At 38.9% G+C, this 27,868-nt stretch overlaps 1 protein-coding gene across 7 annotated transcripts in view; it reads left to right on the forward strand.

Moving 5' to 3' along the window:
- The window catches only part of LOC119722959 (AT-rich interactive domain-containing protein 1A-like), a 67,195-nt gene that overhangs the window by 2,479 nt on the left and 36,848 nt on the right, over positions 1–27,868 (forward strand). For 5 of the 7 annotated variants that reach the window (XM_038193379.1, XM_038193383.1, XM_038193381.1 and 2 more), the window contains exons 2-4: positions 9,743–9,955; positions 16,745–16,906; positions 22,510–22,659. In XM_038193379.1, the coding sequence (XP_038049307.1) occupies positions 9,743–9,955; positions 16,745–16,906; positions 22,510–22,659 (525 nt within the window). The remainder of the gene's footprint in view (positions 1–9,742; positions 9,956–16,744; positions 16,907–22,509; positions 22,660–27,868) is intronic. The other 2 variants (XM_038193382.1, XM_038193384.1) reach the window with 2 other exon arrangements.

Genomic DNA, 27,868 nt, shown 5'->3' on the forward strand with positions numbered 1-27,868 from the left:
CAGTAATAGCTCTGGTCAATGGACCTTTTGTTTTCACCTGATCAGCAAGCTTTCCTAAAAGCACATACGGCATACTGTAATTTGCCGTAAATTAATACTAGAATGGTTCCCGCTGTATTAACCCTGACCTTCCTCAATCCTCCAAAGTCCTCCGGGCGGATTTGAAGGATTGAGGCTGAATGCAACAATTTTGGAGGATTGTGGAGGATTGAGGGCACATGGACATATTCAGTATCGGTTGATTTTTAAGGATTGAGGCTGAATGGTGTTTGAAGAAGAGGGGGATTTTGGAGGATTTAGGCTGAATGCATTTTGAGAGGCAGGGCTGTTAAATGATTTTAAAGAATTGAAGCAGTGCGTATCCTTCATTTGAACATTTAAGTGCAATATTTTGAAGAATGTTGGAGGAGTGAGGATTTTCCTAGCAAAAGTTTATACTCCTGGTTGGAAAGGGGCAATTGTAGTAAAGTGTCTTGCCCAGGAACACAAGCACCATGTTCCGCCAAAGGGTTTGAACACGCGTACCATAGCACATGATACGAACACCGTAACCATTGGGCCACAGCATGACCATTGGGCCACAGCGCTCCACACCAGAGTTATACAATGTCAAATAAGTTAGTTTGGCACCCTCGCCCATCACCCTGCGTTTGTTACAAACACAAACACAAGCCTCCAGTTATTATCTTGATATGGCCAGGTGGTTCAAAGTCCCTGAAATGTCACACAAAATGGTGAAATTCACGAGAATTTCACTTTCCGAGATCACAGGAATACCCAGCCGCCATGTCATCGTTGGCTGTCGACTGATGGCGCCTTAACTCTCTTGACCAACTACAGCGTGGCTTTCAATTGATCACGTGAGGGAAAGAAACACTTGTTGGATGTTCACACAGGAAACAGTTGTCGGAGAAACTTTTCCTGTTCGTGCCTTCAGAGGAGAGTGTGGTCACTGTGGTGGCCTCAAAGTGACAACTGTTATTGTTAAATGGCTCCATTGCTATCATTGTTAATTGACGTTTAGTAATCAAGTTATTTTACTGTAACATTTGTCACTTTGAGGCCACCATAATCCCCTCTGCATGCACGCTGAGAGTAACAGTTTCTGCAATGACTTTCCTGCGTAGACATCTAACTAGAGTTTCTTTCCCCTCATGCAATTAATTGAAAGCCTTGCTGTGGTTGGTCAAGGGAGTTGAGGCGCCCTCAGTCAACAGCCAACGATGGCAGCCAAGTGGACATTCATGTGATCTTGTAAGCAAAATTCTCGTAAATTTCACCATTTTGTATGACATTTTAGGGATTTTGAATCAGTGCTTGGGTACCTACTACATGTTTATGATAATAAATACTTGGGCCAAAATTAATACGAGAGTGAATTACAAACAAAATTTACAATTTTCTGCCATAGCAACTTCATAGCCTTTCTGTAAGGTTTGTAAAACATTCAGTTCTAGAAACTAATTGTTAAGCCCTAAATTTTTTTACTTTTGCAACCAGGTGCCTGACCAACCCTATTTTACCAATTGACCCTACACTTTTTAGTGGCAAGTTTAAAAAAAACTATGTAAAAAAAGTTATAAATTGCATTTGTGTTGTCCATTCTGTCTTACCGAAATTGCCTCTCAAAAAGCTTTTTTGCGTAAAAAAAATGCTTATAACATTTCTGCAGCCCGTAATCATCGTTTGCTTCTTTACAATCGCTGATTCGCAGGAATCTTCTTTCCGTCGCAGTGGTGAAACAGAAGCACATGCTGCTTGCAGTAATGGTCGACTGGTTCCTATTGCTATAATAGCCACAGGCCAAGAATGGTCTACAGCACTGGGTGTACACGGCCTACATTACCCACATGGTAATGGGGTTGGATTTTGGGGTTGGATCGTAAAAATGTCACGCAAACATTGTTCAAAAGAAGGTTTTTGTACGAGATAAATCACAGTACTTTTGTGATATAAGAATGCGTAAAATGTACAGCCTCTGCTTTAGTTTTACCAAATGGGAATTTTCTGTGGTCACGTGTGTGACATTTTGATCGGTCACGTGTGTGTAACATTTTGTAATTAAATATGTGCTAATTTATGCACAGAAAGACCAACTTTTGAATATCTTAAGAAATTTGCATCTTTATTTATTAGCAACACTGTTGAACAATAATCATTCTCATTTTAAGTCAGTACTGTTGACCTAAAATATTGTTTTCTTCTGATTAGAAGTAAAATTTGATAATTTTATGGTGTAAAATTTGGTAATTTGGTTATTTGGTTATTTTTGCTAAGAATCGTGTTTCCAAATATCCGAACTGAACAATTCAGTTTGGTTCGGTTTGGAGTGCTATGTTCGGCGAATTTCAGTTTAGTTCGGCAGTTTAGCTGCAGCACTACTCCTGCAGCAACTCGTTTTGACATTCCAATTTGTTATCGAGCCTGAACCGAACCCTAACTGAACTTGAGGGCTCACTTGCAGCACTATATTTTTTCTCAATTTCCTAACAAAATGATGTCAGCAGATAAATGTATTATTACTTATTAAAGCCACCGCTATACTTTAACCCTAACTCCCTAGGCCTTTTTGCTAGGATGTAGCCTCAATCCTGCAAAAGCCTCCAATTGGCCTCATGGAAAAATAGCATATATATATAGCCTCAATCCTGAAAATTCCTCCATTATTTCTTGAATATGGTCCGTGGAGGGGTGACTGCGGCATTGACTGTCAATATGTTGAGGCTTGGCCAGTGACATCCTGGAGCAGTACGGAGGATTTCAAGCATAATCCAGGCCTATATTTATGCATGGCTGAGCAAAGACAACACAAGGTCTGGCCCAAGACCTTGACGAAGTGCATCCTACGAAATCAGTAACGCACTTTTGCCATGTAACCTCAATCCTCCAAATTCCTCCACTTTGGCAAAGAGGATTTTGAAGGATTCAGGGCGGTTAGGGTTAAAGCGCAAAGAGTATACGTGTGTGTTTGTTCACAAGTTTCGCACGTGATCGCCTACAAAGCGCACGTTCAACTATATGTGTTAACATTTTGTAAGTCTTATTTTGTAAATGAGAAACTTTGAAAAACTATAAAATGAGAAACTTTGAGAAACTGTTTGTTGAAATAGCTGCTTTGCGTACAATGTGTACAAAGAGTGCTGTTGAAGATCAGAAGCAGCTGAGCATTGATTCTTAGTCATTATATTACAAAATCTGAGGGTCTTTGTTTTTTTATTTGAAAATGCCAACGTTGACTAGAAAACAGTAGTTTACCTTTAACTGAGAAATAATTTTGAAGGCCTTTTTTCTGTTTACATTTTTTGACATGGAAAATTAATTGATCGTTTTACATGCCTGTACAAAACAAAAAGATGCAAAGCAGTTTGGTGTTGCCCTGTTTCACAAACAATCAAATGATATGTGTACTCAGTGTAGCTACATTTACGTGTACATGTACATGTATGGACTGTCAGATAGTAGACATTTACAGGCACCCCCCTCCCCTACAGGTAACATTGTGGATACATCATCATGATCATAATAGCTTGTGTGCTGATGATAGTCATATAATCAGAACATTACCCCTGTCCTATATGAGGGGAAATCTATGAATGAAGGCCATGTGGTTGATTGGAATGTGTGGAATGTAAATGCCACCTGGTCTGAGTCACAGTAGAGGTCAGCCACAAGGGGATTACCCCACAATCCAGCCTCAGTCATGTGACCTGTACTCTACAGATTTTCTGTTTACACTTGGGCATTAAATAATTCAGGCTTTCCCCATTGTGCAGGACTGTATTTGAAGATAATAGTCTGGACTATTTTTAGAACAGTGCCCCAGATGAATTTGCAGGGCAGCAGGTTTTGAGTTGCATACTGCCAAAGTGAACTGCTTGAGTAAACACAGTCTTATGTTGGGATTGCCCTTTTGATTCATACTGCTTATCATTATTATGGTAATGATGGGGTTTCCCTTTGTCAGCTGTAAAATGGAAGATCCTTAGGAGTGAGTGGTATCACTCAGGGGGAGAGAGGATACATGTAATAAGCACAAGGTTTTGAACCAGTGTTTGTTGAAGCCACAAGATTTGACATGATGCTTTGATTGTGTTATTCATATGTCTGTCATTTGGTATTGTAAACAAAACAATGTTGTGATTTTCAGTACATGTATGTATCGACCATATTTTTTTCAGTTTGCCCTTACACTTTTTTTATTGCGAAATCTTAAAAGTGTTAAAAGAAAACGCACATCTGTCTGGGCCAAAACACTTCCAATCAGCCTTTGGACATCAAAAAAACATTTATGCTGTCTGTGTTTCCATTTTTGCCCTTTTCACAGTTAGTTAATTGGATTGGAAACCTGTATTGTCTGTCTACGTTTATTTCTTTCTTCTAAGCAAGTTTTGCCTTTGTGGTAGACTGGAAAGTAGTGTAGTTGGAAAGAAGATTTCTGCGTGTTGATTCATATAACATACACGTGATTTTTTGGAGTGGTACACATATTTATTCAGTTAAATGCTTATGGTGTAGTGATGACCCGATTCAGGTTGATTTACATGTAATGGAACATGCATCCATTTGCCGTGAAAATATCAAAATAAACACATTGATAGTATGAGAAGCACTTCATGAAGTACATGGGAAGTAAAATCTACTTAATTTTAAATATGAGCCATACAAATTATGAATCATACAAATTGATTGGTTTTATGTTCTTGACAATCCCATGTTGAATTCTTCTGTTATTAAATTTATGTACGGAGGTATAGTTCCTGACAGAGCCATGCATTAATTCCCCCCCCCCCCCCCAAAAAAAATTCTGCCTCAGGTACATGATATTTGAAAGTAGGATACGTAACGGTAGGGTAGGGATTTTTTTTGGGGGGGGTCATTTTTTGTGTGTGTACGATCATGTGGAGATGTCTGCGTGTACATGTAGTAAAGGGTAAAAGGTAGTACATGTAATTGATGGTTTTCGGAGTTTTCTCTCATTTTTCCAATATAAAATTAGGGTAGGGGCTGTCAAAATAGGGTAGGTAGGGTAACTGGAAGCAGAAATGTTTTTTTTTTGCCTTGTTAAAAATATGTTTGGAAAAAAATTCTTCCAATCAGACGTGACCTACACTATAGAGTGTTAAACAACATAGTAGGGAGGTTTCGCAAGCGAACGGATACGCTTACACTTACGTTTAGCTATCCGTATCCGTTTTTTACTTACGTGTAGCGAGCGAGATATGCATGTCGTCTGCACGTATGACGTCATACGCCACTCACTATCCGCTAAACGTGCAGACGACACGCATATCTCGCTCGCTACACGTAAGTAGAAAACGGATACGGATAGCTAAGCGTAAGTGTAAGTGTATCCGTTCGTTTGCGAAACCTCCCTAATGTCACCTGTACAACTGTAAATCTGTTTAAGTACATTGTACAATATGCACTGCCAGACTGTATTTTTAAGCATTCACTTCCTTGTTTTGCATTGAATTTAAGTGTTGCATCAATCTTTATAACATAACATAATACAGTATGCATGTATTTTAGTTGATGAACACATAGTGTTTGTGAAAGGTACATGTATGTACAATGTACATGTAGATTTGTTTACAAGGATAATGGATGGACTATGGTGACAAGTCTAATAAGCAATGCGGTCAAAAACCTGATAGACATCAATGCAGTGTGCGCAGTGGAGTACTTAAGGACCAGACTAAAAATTACTTTCAATGGGTTTGCACCTCGTGTCTGTATATCGCGTGTGGCTGTGTGTGTATATTGTGCATGTAATGTGCAGTGCAGTGACGATCGTGAGCTAGCAATTCACAAACACATTGGTGTAATATTGCCGCGATGAGACCCATCAGCAGTGCGAGATTTTGATGAAGAAATTTAAGAGTATGGTCTATGGTTGGAACATGGAGGTAGAATGGTTGGAAGAACTGGTAATAAAGTGTCACTGTGGATGGAAATCAGTTTGGAAGCCTGGGAGTTTTTAAGTAAGTTTTTAAGTAAGATTAGTATAGTAACTTAGCACTGGCGTTAATAACATTTTTTGTGTGAATCATTTCTTTCTCTCTGCAAAAGTGCTAACATGCAAAAGTAATAACATCACACACAGAAAAAGACATTATTGAATCAATCACGTATGGATTATATTATTTAATGACCAACCATGTTTTTCCTAATTTTTCCCCATTTGTTTTCTTTACTGAAGCGACAAAATTTGCAAACATTACAGAAATTACGGTACCTAAAATGTACATGCCCTATATACGGACATAAGTGCATTACATGTATATAATAAATTGGTATGGTAAGTGTATCCGGCAGTGCAGCATGTTTGAATGCCGAACAGATCACCATGTGCGCTTATCAGAACTGTGGATAATTTTTTTTGTAATTTCTGTTTGTAACTTTTCACAAGTAAAATGACAAATGTACTTTCCTGATTTTCTCAGACAATGTGATTTTAAATAATTGGTCATGAAAAAAAAGAAATTGATTACATAATAAAAAAAGAAACAAAAACATTAAAATCAAACCCGCTAATAACGAGGTCACTTTAGATGCGGTGTAATCGCTCTCTTATATTATAGGGTGGCACGGGTGGCTTGTGCGTAAAGCGCTCGCTTCTCACCAAGGTGACCACGGTTCGAATCCTGGCCGCGGATCGCATGTGAGTAGAGTTGTGCGTTGGTTCTCTCCTGTGCCACGTGGGTTTTTCTCCGGGCCCTCCGGTTTTCCTCCCTCCGGAAAAATCAAACACTTTTGATCTCAGGCTGTGCTCCGTGGTCATACACGTATATGGGTCGATGTGGCCGGCAGCCATAGGCGCCTTTCTGTGCCAGCGGCCGGACCACGTTGTAGCCGCGTCCTTCGCGATTCAGCATACCAACTGCGAGTAAGGAGTATTAGCCTCCCAAATTATTATAATTATTATTATTATTAGCAAATAATATAAAATTCACATTTTGGGCAGGGGACACAACAAAATATAATGTTCCGTGTTCCACAACTTTATATTCTCTCCCCCTACGGAAAACACGGAAGATTAAAATCAGAGCTGACCTTAGTTGGGTGCTATCAACTAAAACAGTTGAAAATAATGAGGAAAGTTCACTGAAAAACTGGCATTTTCCATCAAAATGGTTGCTTAACAAAATACTGTTGCTGTCCCTTAGGCCAAAAAAAAAAAGTCTCTGGTTCTGGTATGGAGCTTGCCCAAAAAGTGGTGCGGCGACGCGGCTTCTTTTTTTTTTTTCCCCTGATTTTTTTGCCTCAAATGTCGGCTGATGACTGCAAATGGTGCCCGACTAAACTTAGTGCAAATTATATGGGAGTCCAGAGAGGCCACATAAAGCTTATTCTCGACCATAACCCAATCTAAAAACACGTTAAAATTGTGCAGCAGCAGGATTCCAGTCAGACCAGTGAGTTTGGCGGTTTTCAGACATCATCTTTCATTGGAAAAAAAACTTTTTCATTTTGCCGACACGCATGGCTACGGCGACGCGCGCGCATACCAGAAACCGGAGACTTTTTTTTTTTGGCCTTAGTTCCATATATTTTTTTTTATGTACGATCAACTCTTTATTTGCCAGCGCAATAATCGTATTGGAATAATCAAACTTCTCCACATGCTTTCAATTTTGATGGTCACGTAATCACGGCCGAGATCGCTGGTAAAGGATTTACCACTACATTCGCGTTTGATCGCCAAGTACCAGCCACTTCATGTCATTCATAAAAACATTATTTATTTATTTTATACTACGAAGTACGCATAACGCGTGTGGATCCTGGAGACTTTTGATGTCGATGCGGCTCGACTCTGCCGCTCTTGGACTTTTGGATGTAGCTTCAGACATGTTAGAAGTTGGGACATTGCCAGTGAATATACATGTACCTCACGCTGGCGATACTGATTTTTTTGTAGTCGATTTTTTCCCCCCGCAATATCGGCGATGTGGCGATAAATTGTCAACAAATTAAAAAATTTACATTTAAATAGCGATCTTCACAATACTCCAAATATAAACGCACAGACGGAAAGGTAAGAAGTTTGGCCAACCAGGAACTTGCTGAAACAGATCGTTTTTTTCCCCACAAATAGCGCAAATTATTCTGATTACGTTTTCAATTTTCCCAGCAGTCATCCGCATCGTTAGTCACCGCGAACCTGACATGTGCAAAATGTCCATCATTCAGCGCCTGCATGGCCAGCTCCCGACGTCCGTACACGTGTGCGGACTTTTTCGGATGTCCCGAATTTGGGAGGATATTGCATGAAAAAAAATAATAATGCACTGGAGACTCCCTTCAATCAAAGATGGCGGCGCCCTGTTTCCGAGATAAAAATAAAAAGCTATCTCCACTTCAAATGCAGCTTGGTTCAATTCGAATAGTAAAGTTTATTGGTCACATAATTGTTTCTCCATGCGTTCCCATGACCTGCAGCTGAATTCACCCTTACCGTTTGCCCAGCAGCACTTTGCACGCCCTGGATCTGGAACGGGCTTGCCCGTGATCTCGTAGCGATCCCCGCCCGCCGGTCATGTGGCAATGGTGTTTCCCGCCCGCCTGGCCCGGCCGGCCACAACGCACCGTGCTGCGCCTGTACGTGGCTGTGGCCTGTGTCGTATGAAAATTGGGGAGAACTCTTGTACGATCTAGAAGCGTACACTTACGATGTTTATGAAAGCCCCCGAATACACCTGAGTCATGTGCGTGGCTGTATATGTCAGTGCATGATACGCATACCTGCGATTCCATGCTGGATCAGCACAGAGAGAGTTGAAACACGTGCTTTTCCCCCATGCACTGCATTCATCGATCTAAAACACCCTTTTTAAAAGAATCTGATTGACCATCTAAAGCCGTGCTCGGAACATTTTTTTCATTCATGTTTTGGTATGATTGGTCCATTGATTATTTATCGGTACCGACGTGCAAAGGGAAGGGACTCGCCTGAATCATACGATGCTGAGCCGTCCAAATAAAAATCGAGACAAGAAAATACTCCAAAAGAAAGCGTAATATCAAAGCCATGATTTCTCATCATGGGGAAAAAACCCGTACGATCACACATTACAGAAGCCCCCTGCCCCCTACGCCGTCCTGCTGGGTCCACAAGCACATGTCGTGACACATGCTTTTTCCCACGCACTGAATGGATCGAGCTGATTGGCCATCTAAAACGGCGCTCAAAACATTTTCCATTCATGTTTGGGTATGATTGGTCTGTTCGTTATGAAAGTGGCAGCACTGACAACTTCATATTTCAGCCTCCACAATTGCGCATGCGTAACATGTGATGATTATTAGAATGATCTGCATTATCTTTTGGTGGACCTTGTCATGTCAATGACTTACAAATTCGAATAATACAATACCACAAAAAGTAAGCTTTTCTTTTTTAATAATCTGTTACAATGATATATTTTTTAAAAACAAATGGACTGATAATGAAACCATAACACTTTAGCGTTGGAGATTTGCGGCGTGAAGCATTTGCGTGATTTATGCTGCACCAGTGGCTTATCAAATGGGCACGTGGTGCCTGGTGGTTAGTGGTTACTTGTTTTTTTTCCCCTTGATAATGACGTAATACCCCACTTAACGTAATACTGTGGTTTTAGTGAAGAGTGTTTTTTTGTCACTGGATACCGCGGTATATAGTAAATGCAATACCGTCACAAGCCTAGTAAATTTTATTGCAATAATTAATTTTTGCATTGATTTGTTGTTTTGTAATTAGATGGGAGGTGTTGCAGACAGTGGCCCCAGCCCTGTACTCAAACGTCCTTTCCCAGGGGTTCCCTACCAGCAGCAGAGCCAGCTAGGAAGTAGACAGTATCCAGGCATGTCTCAATATACTGGAAGTCATATGGCAGGATCTAGGACTCACAATGTGCAGAGTCAAGGGGGCATGGCTAATATGACTTCAAACAGTACACCATTCCCTCAACAGGTAGGCTTAGAGAGGAAGTTATTCCGGATTTAAAATCTTGGCCATCAACTAATTTAATTAGTACATTACATGCATAAAATAAATACAAAATTTTGAGAAAAAACCCATTTGCTCTAAGTGCCTAAGCTGCCTGAAATCTGTAAAGCGCGATTTCCAATCTGTGTGTGTATATTTACATGATTATGTCCCTCTGAGGAACAGTGATTGTATTACACTCGCTGCATGAATCCATGTTCTTTGGTGTTAAAATGTCTTGAGAGAGTGCTTTGACATTCTTTATTTGAGACACATCTACTTGGAAATAGAAGTTGTTCTATTTCTTGATATAAATCGTTTTGAGAAAACTTTTGTGGCTGGATGTTGTATTTATTCCAAGGTTTGAAATGGGAAGCATCATTTTTCCATACAAGTCTTTACTGTGGCTGGGCCAAATGTCTAGTAATAAGACACCACCTCTGGTGACATACATGTACATGTGCAACTAGCAAACCGCATAGAACTGAATGTATGTAACTGTTACCACACGGTCCATGTTTAGCAAGCAAGGCATCAATATCTCAAACACATAAATTGACAGCGACAACAGTTTTCTTCTTGGGTCATTCCATGTCAAATCACCCAAAAAAAATGAAAGTCGAAATGTGAGGTTTTAGCGCCATCAAACCAACGGTTTTCGTGATCCCGCCAGCCATTTTTGGAAATTTTGGTCAAAATGGGCGTGGCCACCAGTTTTCATCTTGGTTTCTTTGGAAAGGTTATATCATAAGAAATCCAAATTTACCATTATTTTCATGTCGGAGCAATTTGAAGTATGATGACCTTTTAACCTTTACTTTGACCTTGTGGATCACATGAAATTGAGATGAACTTGGATGGAAATTATACCCTAACATGTTTTCTACAAAATATAAAAAAACTGGAGGTGAAATATTTTTTTGTTTGGTTTCTAGCTCATCTCAAAGTTGGCATACTTATTACAAAATGTGATATCCTATGCAATGTACTAGTGGATTAAAAGCAGGGACTATTTTGTCCCTGAAATGTTTACATGTGATATTGCTGCGCACCCGGCTTGTTTCATGCCGTGACGCTGCGGAATCTTGCGCCGATATCGCTAGCATACAAATCGCCTGGCTCTGCATTTTTAAAGGCATGAAAAAATGCAGAACACAGTAAGGCTGCTCGATATCCATTTATTTTTTAAATTGGAATATCGTGAAAAAAATCTGATATCGCGATATTATCGTGATGACGTCATCTTTCCATTCATGGAACAATGGAATAACAAAAAAACATGACTGAAGTCACCATCCACTGCCGTGAAAATAACCCGATGGTCCAAATATGTCCGGAACAAAATCGTCAATTTTATTTGACTACTAGTCTCATTTACTTTGCCAATTAAGTAGAAAACAAATTCCACATTCAAATATCGAAAAAATTAACTTGAAATGTTAGATAATAATGTGAAAATAGAAATATCTCACGAGGAAAGAACGAAGCAATAGCACGCAATGCACGCGGCATTGATGCCACATGCACACATGGTAAGACTGTGTACAGCCCACACCATTTGCGGTCAAGGGTGTGCTTCCTTGAAAACAATGTACCAGTATTTCCACCTTTTCAAAATAACAAATGACAGGTTTTTTTTATGGAGTCCAAATATTTCCTTGTTCAGAAAAAGTTCTTCATCGTTACAAACTCACAAAACATTTTTTTTTGTAAAGAATTTATTCGAAGAACGATGTTAACTCCAAGCAGCCCTTTACAAAATTAATGGATCCGTCCAATTTCAAGTAATGAATTTTTTGAACCAAAGTCACGATTGAACAGTTGGTTTTCGAAATTTTTTGGTGCTGAAAATAACTGATTTCATAAGTTTGGCACAGTTTTGGCACTAAGCAAGTGTAAGTGCCTGGGAACAACCACGGAAGAGACGGAACGAGTCAGGAAAATACGTGCAGAAAAATTTGATCTAGTTCGCCGGACTTTAATGGTTACAAAAGCGGTACTACAAAAGAATATCGCGATATTTTTCGGCATATCGAATTCCATGATGTGCCGATTTTTTTTAAGAGATGGATACGATTTCCGATATGAAAATTAAATCGAAATATCGTGAAATATTGATATCGATCAGGCTTAGAACACAGACTCCATGCACATTTCCCAGCATATAGTTTGGCCTTTTTTATGAATGAGCGTGTCGCTATAGCGCCCTCTATCTACTCTGGACTATTAGCCTGATTCCGTCATTTGTTCACATGCATGAATGCGTCGGTATACAGACACATGCATGGCAAGCATAATGGCATACATGTACTATTTAGGCCTAATCAGAAGAACACTGACCATTGAATGCACTGGAAAGTACTGGAATCCATCAAAATGCACACCCCTGTTTTGGAGGATTTCGGCGGATTCACGATACCTCCATGTTGAAAATGTTGGGGGATTTTGATGAATTCAGGACAGTAAGCCTAGCGGTACTGCAGAATTTTGATGGATTCAGGATACCTCCATATTGAGCAGTTGAGGGACACTAGTGGATTCTGATGGACTCAGTGGTGGATTCTGATGGACTCACTAGTGGATTCTGATGAACTCAGGACACCAACATTTGTTGGCATGACAAAATAGGTGGATTTTGGTGGATTTAGGATACTTTCTAGTAAAAGTGCTCAAGGGGTTAGGGTTAAAATTTCAATTCAAGTGGTCATAAACTGCACAAAATGCACCAGAGAGCATCTAGAATTCCAACTTTTCCCGGACACATGCCGTATTGGCTTTGTGCTTCCCATTCCAATTTGACTGGCATGCCTGGTGAAGGGATATAAAGTATAAAAGTAACTGTGTCACACCATGGTCACACAGAAAGTCAATGCACAAAAAACAGCACTGTGGCGAGCAATGAAACGTGAACGAATCTACCTCCTGAACTTAACTATAGAAAATAATTGTGCAGGGATTTGAAGTGTATATTCCACAGAAGATCACCTTAACCCTCCTGCTATTTAAACAGTCATAGACAAACAGTCACAGACATCAAACTTTCCATCCACTTCCCCTGCTATACTTTTAGCACAGGCTAGTCAACAGCAGTCAGATCATATGTTAAGCAAGCACTGTGACCAGTCAAACTCAGTCAACAGACCATGAACAGACAAAGCAGGCAAGTTGTTGGCACAGCTGGCTTATCAATTACCAACAGTCAAAGCAAAGCTGTATCAAGTTACATAAACAGTCATGTGCAGCCAGTCAATGCTGCTTTATGTGGGCTGGGAATCTTAACTGTTGAAAACAGGCACTTGATTAATTTTGACTGAAAGGACAACTTGGCACAGAATGTATGTTTGCATAGGAGGTTTAATGGAATTAGACGTGTGGGTGCTAACGCAATGGGCAAAAGTAGTTTTGCAAATCTTGAAGGGTTGTGAAGTGCAGAAGACTAGGATGGTTAATATTGGTCCCCTTTCTAAAACCTCTTTGCTTTTGGATGAGTAGGAGAAACATTTGTCTCAAAAAGGTCTTTTTAATAAAATAAAGAAACAAACCAGTGTCATGTCATCAATTTGAGTGGGGTTGACTCAATCAGGGTTCTCCACAGGACTTTTCAAAACTGGGCCGAGAGTGGGGGTTTTTCAGGTGCAGTTAGGCCAAAAAAATATATATTTTGTGGTTCCGAATATTCGCCTTTTCAAAATAGGGTTGGTAGATTGGAAAATTTGTTTATTAGCTAATTTTTTGGGTGCTGATTAAATGGAGTATTAGGCCCCCCCCAAAAATAAGTCGGTCTCTGGTCAGCGCGCGCGTCGATTTTAATCATGCGCGTCAATCTTTTTTTTTCTCCAAAATGTTCCGCGGTAGCTCCAACAGCGCCCTCTATTTCCGCACCTGCTCAATTTTTTTTACCAAAGGGCACCAAGGAATAGGAAATTGCACCAAGGCAAATGATCGAAAGCACCAAGGCAAATTATGGAGGACACCAATGTACACGAGGACACCAAAAAAGCAAAATAGTACCCCACCTTGTCTGTACAATCCAAGCTTGAAGAAAAAAAAAAAAAAGCCGCATGGCCGCACACATTCTGGAATTTGTATCCTTGTGGAGACATTTCTTTGTTCTCGTGTAGTAAAGTTTTCGAGTTTGAAATTGCAGTTTCAAAATGCTCTTATTTTAACCAGAATTAATTTCCTGGGCTGAAATTTGGACTAAATATCCCTTTTCTAAAACTCTTCCATTTGCGACAGATCAACCTACCTTGGAAATTCCTAGTTTTTGAGTAAAATCCATATATCTATTTCGTGAAATTCTTGTGGAGACGTATACATCTATAGAAATGTTCTTGTGGAGACGTGTACAATCTTTTGTTCCCTATTGTGTGCATGTCTCCGTAAGGTAGTAAATTCCAGCACGTCAATTCCGAAACTTTGGTCTGACCAGAGACCGAATATTTTTTTTTTTGGCCTTAACGCCATATTTTCAACCCGAATTATTTTTGTGCCATGAAATCTATCAAAACTGGCTCCTGAAAAATGATAAAAGTTTGCCCTAGTTAAAGAGGAAAACATCTAGGGTCAGCGGTACTTCAAAATAATACAGAATTTAAGTTGTGCAAACCAGTTTGCACAACATTATTTTGTCATGAAGGGAAACTGGCCAGCATGGTCTGTATCACGCGGTATCAGTGTGCATGGACTGCCATGTGTACCAGCAGTGGAAACTTCGGAAAACATGCTATGCTGTAGGCCTTCAAGTACGAGCAGTAAGACCTTGAAATAAATACATGAAAACAGAACATACATGTACACAGGAAAGAGAGCCCAAATTAGAAGAGGCAGCTTCTTAACATTTATTGTGTGACTGAAACTCCCTTATTTAGTTTTCAATGTTGTAGATTGTTTCAGATATACATGTTGTATAATCGTCAAAATTAGTCAATGTTTGCCACATTAGAGTGACTGATCTGTGTGGTTGGTTTCCATTAACCCTAACTTTCTACTTATTTTTACAATGTATTGAGTAGAGGACCAAATCCATCAAAATCCATCACTGGTGCTGGTGGATTTTGATGGACTTGGTACACATGGCTTACCTGCCAAAATTCCCCAAAATGGGGGATGGATTTTGATGGAGTTGGGAAGGTTAGGGTTAATGACTAAATCTCAGAGTCACCCCATGGGAAAATTTGAAAATATTCAGTGATCTGTAAATATTTTCAAGATTTCATTTTTCATAGTGTGCTTCATTTATCACGATCAATTCCCACTCTTTTCAATTTTCATACTATTAGTTTGTATCAAACCTTAATTTTTTTAAATTTTTTTTGTGGAAACACAAACTCCATTTATTTGTGTACAGGAGTGGGGATGATGGTTAGAGGCTCCTGTGCCTGTGATTAAATGACCAGAGTACAATACTAGACTTTTCCAGTGAGAATAAGTTTACGGTTGCACCATGTGGCAAAAAAATCTTTGGTTTGTGTGTGAGTTTGTTTGGATCTGAAACGAACCGAGGGAACTGAATGTTTCAGATAGTATGCCATCAGTAGACTGCTCTTTGGTAGTCTCCTGACGACCGGCGAGGCATACCGGTACTTTGCGAAACGTTGAGTGTCCCCAGGTTCTTTCTGGAACCACACAAACTTACAAAGAGAAATTTCTCATCACATGGTGCAACCGCAAACTTATTCTTATTGTTTGCTTCACCTTGCAAACCTTCCATTCTTATTCTAACATTTCAAACTTTTCTAAGAAAATAATCAGTGTGGCGGTAGTTTAGTTAAGGACTCTGCCTCTACCGGTATAAAAGACCAAAAATTGCTGTAATGTTTTATTGGACCATAATGCATCTTGAATGTACAAAATGCGTTGATGCACAGGGTACCAACTGGATAATCAGGCAAGAAAGTTGCATCTTGCTCCAACATATCACTATGATGTAAATTAAGGGCTGGATATCTCAGTTAGTTGAGTACTGGAACAGCATCCGGAGGTTGCAGGCTCAAACTTAACACCAATTTCTTGTTCAACTTCTAAAATTATTATAATGCACCTAGTCAATTTCCCTATGTTGTTCAGGCCATTTTATAAAATTACTTGGATTACGGAATTGCCGCCGAAAAAAAATTCAGAAATAAAAAAAAAAATAAAAAAAAATAGTCGCCCAACAATTTCACTTTTGATGACACGCCCCCCCCCCCAAAGGAACAAACAAACAAACAAATTTTGCCTTGCAAGTAGAAATCACAAGCTTTTGATTCACTTTTATACTGGAGTCTACCCCCCAAAAAAGAGAGCTCAATATAGTTGTTACCTTTAATTTTTAAAGTTTGATAACTTTACCCGAGCAAATTTTGATAAGTTTTGTGCAGTAAAACTGAATGACGACATTTTGTTTGAGCACTTTCGTGTCCGAATACCGTGTCCGAATACTGGGTGCACCATTATGGGCGTTGAAGGGCGTCCCCACATTTGCGGATTTAAAAAAAAATTATTTAATTTTTTTATTTCCCACTTGCCGCCCTTCCCGGGACCAAAACAAATCAGTAAACCACGTATTTAAAAAAAAAAGGCTTTATTTGAAAAACAAAAGCAAATATCAATTGCAAGAGTCTTTTTGAATGATTAAAATCACTCAAGAACTAAACTGATGGAGGTTTCCTAAACTACCCTATCGCCAGAACACTATACTTCCAGTGATTAAATAAAGACAAGCTCTTTTTCAAAATGCAGCCTAAGATAATCAAAGACTAATTAGTGTGACTGTTCCTTGAATATGAACAGATGCCCTCACAATTTGGTCAGCAAGGCCAGGGCATGGAGTACAATCAGCAACAATTATGGCAGCAGTCATGGCAGCAACAAGCACCACCATCATGGCACCAACATCAACAAGACATGCAGTCAAACCAACAGATGTGGACTAACTCTCCACCATCATCTCAGGTATAGCAGCAATGCTTACCAGATAATGTACATGAAAACTGCTACACTCACTAACACTCTTAGTCTTAAATGTGTATCACACGTTTAAATACGTAACATCAGTCTGCTGATAGGATCTGAAGCTGGACTTTCTTGGGTTAAAAATTTATTCTTTTTCAAAGTTTTTCAGTGTGCCTGCATTAGACATTATTTAGTGTTGGACACTTTGAGTTATTGCCATTGTGTACATGTACATGTAGACCACTTTGCATTTTGAATTAAGATGTACAGTTTCCTCTCTGAAATTTATAGTGAAATGCCACATACTACACAGTAGAACATCACTGCAACAAACATGGGGTCTACAAAAGATTATTTGTTATACATGTACATGTAGCTGCTATTCATTATAGCAATTCCAATATATCCATATTTGAGCAAAGTTGAAATGCAAGCTTACACTAAGTGCAAGCTGACTACTAATTCCTATTGGTCGAGAACCCATCACGTGGCCAGTCTTAAACAGTTGATAAAACACTGGCTGGCTGTTCTTAAAGGGAATATACAACATTTGCAAACATCAAAAACCAAAACTACCAAATTATTATGAAATACCTACTGGACTGTTAGTGAATGACAGTCTAAAGCATCCTGTAAAATCATGGCACCTGGTGTGCTGTCATTTTCAAAAAATGTGGTATGTTTGTTTCAATTTCCAACACTGGTCGGCCGACCAACCTTTGAAAAAAACTGGGTTTTTTTCAGATAATGCCCCCAATTTACCATATTTAGTTACCAATGTTTAGTCTGAAATCAGTTACAATTGATTACACATCTATGAACAGGTACAAGCCTTCTAGACAGGTTCCCCGACGTCTATTAATTGCTCCATTTCAATTTAAGTGGGGTCATGGAACCAGACCACAGGAACATGATTTTTTTTCTTGGTTTTTCCAGCATCTACGAACACAAAACTTCAAACAAGTCGGTGTAACAATATGTGCTATAACATATTGTTTCCCCAAATCCATCCATTTCTGAAAATTACAGCAAAAGCAAATGTTGTATATTCCCTTTAAACACTTTTCCAGTGTCCTATGAAATTTGGACTCCTATGTAATCTGGTCCCTTTCACCCTTTTATTGGTTGAACGTTCACAATCCTCACTTACGCATGCGCAGTACTACCAACGAGTCAGTATTTCATACATGTAGTCCTAAATTCACACTACACACCAGCACAGCGACACTCTGCACAACGTCTCGCAGTGTGCACATAGTTAGAGGGGTGTTTAAAAAACATGAAGTAAAATTGGTGAACAAAATCATTGGAAATGTATATTTTTTTGCTGGTAATAAACAAGTCCCTTATCTATGGAGCGGGTGGGGGCCTGGTCGCCAATAATATCCCTCGCCTTTAGCTCGGGCTATTATCAGCGTCCATTCCCCCAGCCAGTCAAACACAGACTTGTTTAAAACCGGCCAAGAACTCATTTATTATTTAAAGCAAGGGAAGCGTTGACAATTTGGTAGAATGCATTAGTTAAGCACATACTCGGCTCCATTTCATAGTTTGTACAAATTAATATGATCCAAATACATGTATACCCTAAAGTATTGTCAGCTTTGCTCTTGGTCCATGCAGTATATTGAAAGGAAAAATAAATCAGGTCAATTGAGAATAATTCTTTATGAATGTACATGGACTTATAAAAGTTTATCAAAACATGTCTTTATAGGAATAGAAATGCAAGAATTTTGCAAGTTTCATAATTGCAAAAACTAAGTTTAGTGTAAGAAACTGTCATTGTTCATGTATTTGTTCATGTTTAAGAAAGTGCTTGTGCCTCATTTGCTTGGAATTCACTGTCAGTGGAAAGTCAATTTAATCAGATGAAAGAAATGTTTTACATGTAATCAAGTGTAGTTTCACATTGAAAATTTGCAAGTTGAGTTTATCAAGGGCTGTCATCACTTAAGTGCTTGGTATGAATGAGCATAATACTGCATGATACATTGCCTGCATGCATTACTGTGGAGAATTCCCTGCATGCATTACTGTAGAGAATTTCCTCAAAAGCCACACCCCTCCCCCCAAATATACTTAAAACGGTATTTACCCCAACCCTTCCAAATATAAAAAAATCAAACACTGGTACAAATGGTACTTTTAATTCCATGTAAAATGGTGATTGCAGTCCCAATTCAGGGCACTTGCAAAGAATGCACTGTTTACATGTTAGATGAAAACTACCCGGTATGTTGGATGTCATGGTGTTTAATTACGGAGGCAACAACACAACACGTTCTCTCAATATTTCATTATGAACTTCATCTGTTGTATGTTACAATGTATGTGACATTTTGATGTGAATGTTATGATTAATTGCTGATGTCAATACACCCTGATGATTAGTGTAGGGTGCTCAAACTGATTTTCATTTGTGCTTTTCCTATAAGTATAATGGTTCTTAGCTTTAAAATGTTACCCACAAAGATTAACTACCAGTAACTTGAACATAAAAACTTGAGGTTTGTATTTTATTGGTAAAATTGTGTATTCGAAAATGTAAAAATCATTTAGTGCTGCAACTGATCCTCAAAGTTCAGTTCGGTTCGGTTCGGTTGCGGTTCGATATTTTTGTCTCCGAACTTCGGTTCGGTTCGGCTTCAGAAGTGCATACGTAATGTACATGTCCATATGACATGTATTGGGCTACAATGAACAAACACGTGCGTACCCGGCACGTCTGACAGAAATAAGCACAGCAATTTCCACATGCTATTCAACACAAGTTGAAGGCTGAATCTTATTTTTGGTGTGTAAACAGAATTCCATTATAATTTGACTTGATGACGTTGAAAAATGTTACCTACATGTATATCGCAGCCCTATCCGGCCCGGTTCCTGGACAAAACTGGGGCCCTACGCTACACGATCGCCATAAAAATTGTATTTTCCCACATGTGTTTTCCTGACGAGTTCCGTCCCGTCCGAGCATGCCCTGATGAGCACTAAAAACTTGTCTCGTGGCAATAATTGCTGATTAGTTTTGTTCTAAGAACAAACAGGTCCTTTAATACTGTGCCCAACTTATGAAATCATGATTAATTTTAGCAAAAAGCTGACAAGTAGCTACCATAAAAAATAATAACTTTTCGATTCGCGACTCCATGATGAATTCTCATTCAGCTGTGGAAAACTGTGGACGGATCCATTTTGTAAAGGGGTGTTTCACCCTCTTTTGGGCGATTACATCGTTTTTCGTATTCATTCTTTACGGGAAAAAAAATGTATTGCGAAAATTACGAACTTATTCTGAACATGGGAAAGGTTTCAGACTCCATAAAAATTATTTTTTTATTTTGATACGGTGAAAAAAATGAAAATGCTGGTGAATTCTGCCGAGGAAAGCACACCCTTCACCGCAATTGGTTTGGTCCAAACGTACTACGTCACGCACGCTGGAACACGGCGCAGCATTTCGCAGGGCATGATACTGACCACGCACGCTGGATATGAATGCAAAGAGCATCGCTTTTCATTGAGAAAAACGCAAGGCGCGTACGATTTTTTTCAAAGTGTATCGGCCCGATATCTGATTTGTTTGCCAGGCCAGAACACTGCAAATAATGAAAATGAATGCAGTGACTTTTCAACACAGTTAATTCAATCACCCGTGCGTTTTATTTTTGCCCTTTCATTGCAAGCATTAGCATTCTTAGTGCTATCAACAAATACTTGCTGAACTTTCCGAACCGACATTTGGGTTCGGTTCGGTTCGGGTTCGGTTCGGAAGGCCAAGTTCGGCTATTTTTAGCTCTGTTCGGCGGTTCAGCTGCAGCACTAAAATCATTTTAAACAATTTTCTTGTTAAATAAAAGAGTTGTTGTTTTTCATTTGACTAAATGTAACAACGTAATTTATTGACGTTGTTTAGTGTACTTGAGAATGGTATTTCACCTACCGGTAATTGCTTTTCTTTGAAGGTTATGAAGACATCAGGTGACAAAAAGATGGGGATAAGTGTCTGAATAAAATCTTGTTAAAAGGAATAATTGTATTACATGTATAAGGCCCAAAAAAAAAAAGTCTCCGGTTTCTGGTATGCGCGCGCGTCGCTGTAGCCATGCGCGTCGGCAAAATGAAAAGTTTTTTTTTCAATGAAAGATGATGTCTCAAAACCGCCAAACTCACTGGTTTGACTGGAATCCTGCTGCTGCACAATTTTAACATGTTTTTAGATGGAGTTATGGTCGAAAATAAGCTTTATGTGGCCTCTCTGGACTCCCAATCCCATATAGGCCTATTTGTACTAAGTTTAGTCGGGCACCATTTGCAGTCATCACACGGCATTTGAAGCAAAAAAGTCAGGTAAAAAAAAAAAAAAAGCCGCGTCGCCGCACCACTTTTTGGGCAAGCTCCATACCAGAAACAGGAGACTTTTTTTTTTTTGGCCTAATGAAATCATGTTTAATAATGATTTTACAGGACTAACTGCCCATTGCTGCTAATTTTTAATTTTCAATTTTATAACAATGTGATGGTTGTTGGATCTACATGAAAAAAAGTGTTGTCGTTAATCTTTGTTCAAGGACACCTTGCTATTGTTTGACAGCTTGGTCCATGACAGCTGACATTACCAGAATACCTTTATACATACCTTTGACTATTTACAAACATTCCTTTAAAATAACTCTTGCATTTTTTTGGGTACAATACACTTGATCATTTGATCTACTGGTACCTCGATACCAAATACACTTTGTGGATCTTCAGCCTACATTTTGTATGTTTGTCAAAGTGACACTTGAAGAACATGATCTGTTAATGACTGAGGAAAAAAAAAGAAACAAATAAGACTGGAGGCTCGTTATTTATTAACCCACCCCCCCCCCCCAAAAAAAAAACTCCCAAAAAACCCACACAATTGCATTTCACAGATGTATTTTAACTGATCTTAATGATAATATTATAAAATAATAAAAACAATGTGGTGCTAACATGTACGTGGCACATTTATACCAATGTCTTAAAACGCTTCATATGTTACACAGAGTTATACTTGACAAAATGTGGCTGGTCAGAGACCTGCACCAGTACATGTGAATTGTTTTACTTAGACAATTGAATGGAAAGGAGCTTGAGGCTAGTATTAGTATTGGACTTGAATTTGATGAGCTGGGAATTTTGGGGCATACATGTAGCTCAAAGGACAAACTTTTAAGGCAGACATTTACATGTTCTTTTTAGAACATTTCCTCCCAAGTTGAGGAAATTAAGAGTTACTGACTTATTAATAATCAGGCCAGTTAAATATAGAAGTAGCTATTTTATTTGCTGTACATGTACTGTACATGTACATACATGTACTTGTGTACGTGTACCTGTTTGTGCATGCATCAGTTCTGTCAACATTACATTATGGCAATGAAATTTCAAAGTAGTAGCTGGCCATACACATTGGGCATAAGCATACCATATGATTGCAACAGACGAGAGCAAGCACTACATTCACTTCAAATTCTTGTCATCTAAAAGAGTTCTTTTTGTGTTTGTTTTATTTATGAAGAATATTTCTTGTCAAAGATAATCATGAAGATGATTTGTTGTCATTATTGTAGCATCAACCCCCATCATCATCAGGTTACCAGCAGACTCAACAGCCCACATCAACCTACAGTAGAGGGGGACAACAGACCACATCCAATAACAACAAATCTGGAACCACCACCGATGAAGTGAGTGTTGCTAACAGACCACCAAGTCTGCCTGTAAGTTTGTCATCTTAATCAACCTACCATTTGTCATTTTTGCATGATATCTAATTTGTTTGCTTTTAAGTTTGTAGGCCTTTTTGCTAGTCCTGATGCATCCCCACCCCTTCAAAATCTAACTAAAAATCCTCTAACTGCCTGCATGCAAAAATTGGAAACAGCCTCTATCCAAAATCATCCATTATTTATTGAATTTCTTCAGTGGAGGGGTGACCACTGCCTCAATCCTTCAAAATCTTCCATCCATCACTGATATAGTAGGCTTTATTCATGAGTCTGCCATATTAAATTGAAAGCAAGGTAAAATGTTTATTTTTGGAACTTGCGAGTAGAAATAAAAGCAATTAAATAATGTTAATTACAAATTGATACCGTTCTGCTCTGATGCATAATTTTAAATTTGTGGTTAAACATACCCTAATGTTTTAAGCCACATTCATAAATACCTAAGACAGTTTACCCATTCCTATTGGTCGAGAGCCCGTCATGTGGCCGGTTTTAAACTGTTGATAAACACTTTTCTAGTGTCGCATGAAATTTTGACTCCTATGAAATCTGGTGCCAGCACCGTTTTGTTGGTTGAACGTTCACAATCCTCACGTACATGAAGGTATGCGTAATACTACCATGAAGTCAGTATTTCATAGTCCTAAATTCACACTACATTTAGAGTCTGGCGCCGCCACTGATTTTACCTCTAAAAATGTATGTACAATGTAGAACAAATTTTATGGGTATTTTGCAGGGTGCCTTTAGGCAAATGAAAACATATACATTGTACCATGGACCATATGTTGCTTCAATCCCGGAGCCTCGTGATTTGTGACCCACAGACCATCTGCGGACTATTTCATGGATTTTTTATTTTCCCCAATCTCGCCCCTAAATGGTTCAAATGAAGGATATCCACTGCCTCCATCCTTCACAATTCTCTAACAGCCCTGCCTCTCAAAATGCATTCATCCTCAATCCTCCAAAAGCCTCCTCTTCTTCAAACACCATTGATCCTCAATCCTTCAAAATCATCCGATACTGAATATGTCCATGTGCCCTCAATCCTCCACTATCCAAAATTGCCCGGAGGACTTTGAAGGATTGAGAAGGGTTATGGTCAATACATGTATGAAGTTCTATAAGTGAAGTGTGTGTTATGGCCTCACAGTTTCAAAAAATGGTAATGTAGAATAGGATAGGATAAAAACAATTAGTAGGAAGAATGCCTTTTTGGGATCTGTGCGCAAGTATCCCCTCATATCATTAGTTACAAAGGGGGGTATGGGGAGTCCTCTGGGAGGGAAATGAACCTCAATGAAAAAACGTCAACAAATCCTAATGCCACGAAGGAAACATGTATACATCATTTTGAAGCTTAGTTTGTAATTTTATTGAAATATACATGTAGTTTATTTCTAACAGTGTTCAACATTTCAGCTGTTACATGTACTTTTAACTGAAAAATGTACCCAAAAATAAAATCAATTTGTCAGAGTACGTGCAACACTATGGTGTTTCGAGCCGATTTCTACCACAGCAAAAAATGTTGGATGAATAATCTCTTTTGAAATCATTGTAGTAGCTAACTGATACATTTCTTCAGACTATAAGTTTTATTTTGCACACTGATGAATTATCCAATATGAACATCCCACACTGTCAAACTGCCTACTTAAAGTCTTTCGGATAACGAAAGCCAATGTTAGAAAACATGGGCTGAATTGATGTTCATTTAGCAGATATGCAGTTTCATTTTATTCCTAATATCATTTTCTTAAATTATAGATCATACTAATGTGGCCTATTTAAGTAGCATTGGGTGACTAAATGAAACAATTTATTTGAGCAATTTCAAGTAAAATGTCAACCTTTTTAATAGAAAAAAAAGGTGAGTACATTGTTTTGAGAAACAAGTGCATTGTCAAGGCGAGGCGTACACTGCGCCCTCAATGGCAAGTCTTATGAAATTAATGATTTATCAAGCGTCCTTCGTGCTGTTGAAACTTTACAGTGATCACACATGTGCAATTTGCTCTGAGCCACCATCAGTTTTAAGCCACAGTAAAAGAGAAAGGAGCGCAGGAGCTGTGGAGGTCATTGACTCTAGGGAGGTAAACATAGCCACAGACAACGTGGAGCCTTGTGTGCTCTAAGAAGTCTGCCTAGCTCATGGCAATTCTCTTGTCCTACAGTGAACTCACTCATGAATGAATTAGAGCTGCATGCCCTGTATTAAGCAGTACACACATGCTCAATATCACAAAAGTGTTGGTCATTCCCATCCATTTTACTGCAAGAATTTTATCTGGCTAGTGGTGAGGCCAAACTTGTACCTTGTGATGCTAGCTCGTCCATTATTATCATGTCGGTCAAGTCTGGGGCTGGTATTATTGGGTCGGTCTGCTCCTGGGCTACTACTATCGGGCTGGAACGGTCCAGGGAGAGAACATGTACCAGTATTATCGGGTTGGGACTAAATCAGGGCCAAAATTTTCATTGATGTTAGGGCCTGGTTGAGTCAGGACAGGAGGTTTTTTTCAGGTTCAGAGCAAAACAAACCCAAACAAAACCAAACAAACAGACAAACAACCCAACTAACAAACATACAAATAACCCCAAAACCCACCCAACAAAAACAACAAAACAAATCCCCCCCCCCCCCCCGAAAAAAGAAACACCACAAAGAACCAAACTTCAGGCAGTCTCCATAAAACATGCATAAAGTAATAGAGCATTGATTGTGGGATTGTAGGAATTATCTTCCCCCTCTGAAATCAAACTCTGTCAAATGGATCTGGTAGCCTAGTGTAGAAAGATTTTATTTGTTCATTTTTATTCTGTTGTCTATGAAATACATGAAGTTTATCATAACTTTTCACTGTGATTTGTGGCTTTGTAGTGTGAACGAAGTTGGGCACCTGATCACTGTACGATCACGAGGCCTCCTTTAGTGCAGAAACCATTGTGCACACTATAGTACGAAGCAACTGCCTCGAGATGGATTATCTGAACAATAGCTAGCACAATGCTTACACCATTTAAGGAGGCCTCCCTGATAGAAATGATAGGGGAAAAAAATATAGTTCTGCTTCCGGTTTCCCTACCTACTACCCTATTCTGACAGCACCTACCCTAATTTTTTAATGGGAAAAATGAGGGGAAAAAAACACCCAAAACCATCAATTTATCCCTTGACTACACACAGACGCCTCCATATGATCGTACACAAAAAAATGGCCAAATTGTTTTTTTTACCTACCTACATGTACCTTCCGGTACCCTATTTTCGAATGCCAAGTAATCGGAAGCAGAAGTATTTTTTTCCCTAGTTTGCCAGGATTGGTCTATAGTTTCCAGGGAATGAGAATTCTGAAAGGCATGGCTTAATCTCCATGTTGTTTTAAGTCTTTTAATGAATACCTATTGTTGAAAAATATAAATCATGACTGACACGATGTACAGGATTGTCATCTCTTGTAATCCTGCTGAAATTTGTAGAACATGTGCGTGTACACGCACATGTATACTGTACAAGCGATACAAATAAAACATTGGCAATGACAACTTTAATCATATCATTTTATGATTTACTTTGTATAATGGTAGAAATTTCTGTTTTAACGAACATGTACATTTGTAATAACAGCCAATGCCGTGGACAGCAGCAACTGCTTATAAATAAACAATAGTTTCTCGGAATTTGCCTGAGTTGATACAACTACAAGTTTTTTAGAAATACAGTGTGTGTAGTTGGTATTGTTGACGAGATCCCATAAGGTCACACAACTGACCTCTGCATGTGGTGAAAACTGTAGGCTTACACTAAGCATGCATTGAGCTACACAAGCTGTGCCCTTTGAGCCCAGTATGCTGATAAAACCTAACTCAACCTTCACACAATGGCACAGTGAGAGATACAGTCAGGGATCATATCCACATTGTATGCCTAAGTGTTGTAGTTGTGAGTATCATGGAGGAATGTGTTCTTATTCCTCCATGTGAGTATGAAGCATTGTGAGCACAATTTAAAAAGTATTATCGAATTATTTATGTGGACATGTATGTTCGATAGACTATTTTTCACAGTGTCTGCATGATGAAAGATTGACACAAAAGAAAATTTGAATTGTTCGAAATTTAAATAACTTTTTTTGTTTCATTCAAAATTAGTTAAATTCAAGAATGCTTTCAGAAAACATCTCTTCGCTAAACCCCAGATGTTTAAGACAATGAATGGCAATTATGTTTCCTCTACATTCGGAATATTTTTTACTTTACCAGTAAATCATAACAGATATATCTAGGGATATTTGATTCCTTGTCACTCTGATTATGAATTGATACTATTAAACAGAACAAAAGTAGCCTTCATTTTATTTGCATAGATTGCCAAAGGTCACTTGCTACACTGCTGCCTTGATGGATGGGTAATGCAAGACGGGTTACTGCTGTTGCACTTTAGGCAGAATTCATACACCCGCTAACTATTGACAGCAAAGGCTGAAATAAGAGTCTACTAACAGTCCACACAGCCATAGAGATTCTATCGCCGATGCACTGTATATTGTTGAAGCCTGCCAGCAAGGCCGGAACTACTTTCAGATGCAAATGATCTGCGCCCTCATAAATAAGCCATTAGTCATTCAGCAGGCACACACGTACATGTACATACACAGGCTGCTGGGCACAATGGCGCTGCATAATGTGAACTGAGTGCATTGCATGCATGTAGTGCACCTCCTGGGAAAGGAAGGCATATATGCACTGTGTATGCATACAGGCAAAAAACAGCCTTTTAATTGGACCTTAAGGGACGAGCTGAAAAAGCCCATCTCTATGTTTTTGTAACCTCTAGCTCTTCAGATCCTGTAAATTTGAATGGCTCATAACCTTCAGTTTTCAAGTGAAACAAATGGCAAAATATTGGACTCTATTTTCCTATTTTTCAAAAGGGGTATTCTGTGGTACCTTGGTAGTTCTAGATTGTAATCCACTGCTAGACTTGCATTATTCAGCTGGTCTCTCCCGGGTGGCAACCCATGTTATGCTAATGCTGCTACCACTGCTACCTGGCTGATTTCCTGGATTGCTGTGCGTGACTCAAGTTTTTTTTCTCAGTTTTTGTTTTGTTTTGGAGGATGTTTAATTTTGTTAGCGGGTTTGGGGTGGTGTGTAAGTGAATTTTGCTTTAGGTTTTTTGCGGTTTTTTTTT

Source organism: Patiria miniata, unplaced genomic scaffold (genome assembly GCF_015706575.1).
Source record: "Patiria miniata isolate m_02_andy unplaced genomic scaffold, ASM1570657v1 HiC_scaffold_16, whole genome shotgun sequence".
Taxonomy (NCBI): Eukaryota; Metazoa; Echinodermata; class Asteroidea; order Valvatida; family Asterinidae; genus Patiria; species Patiria miniata.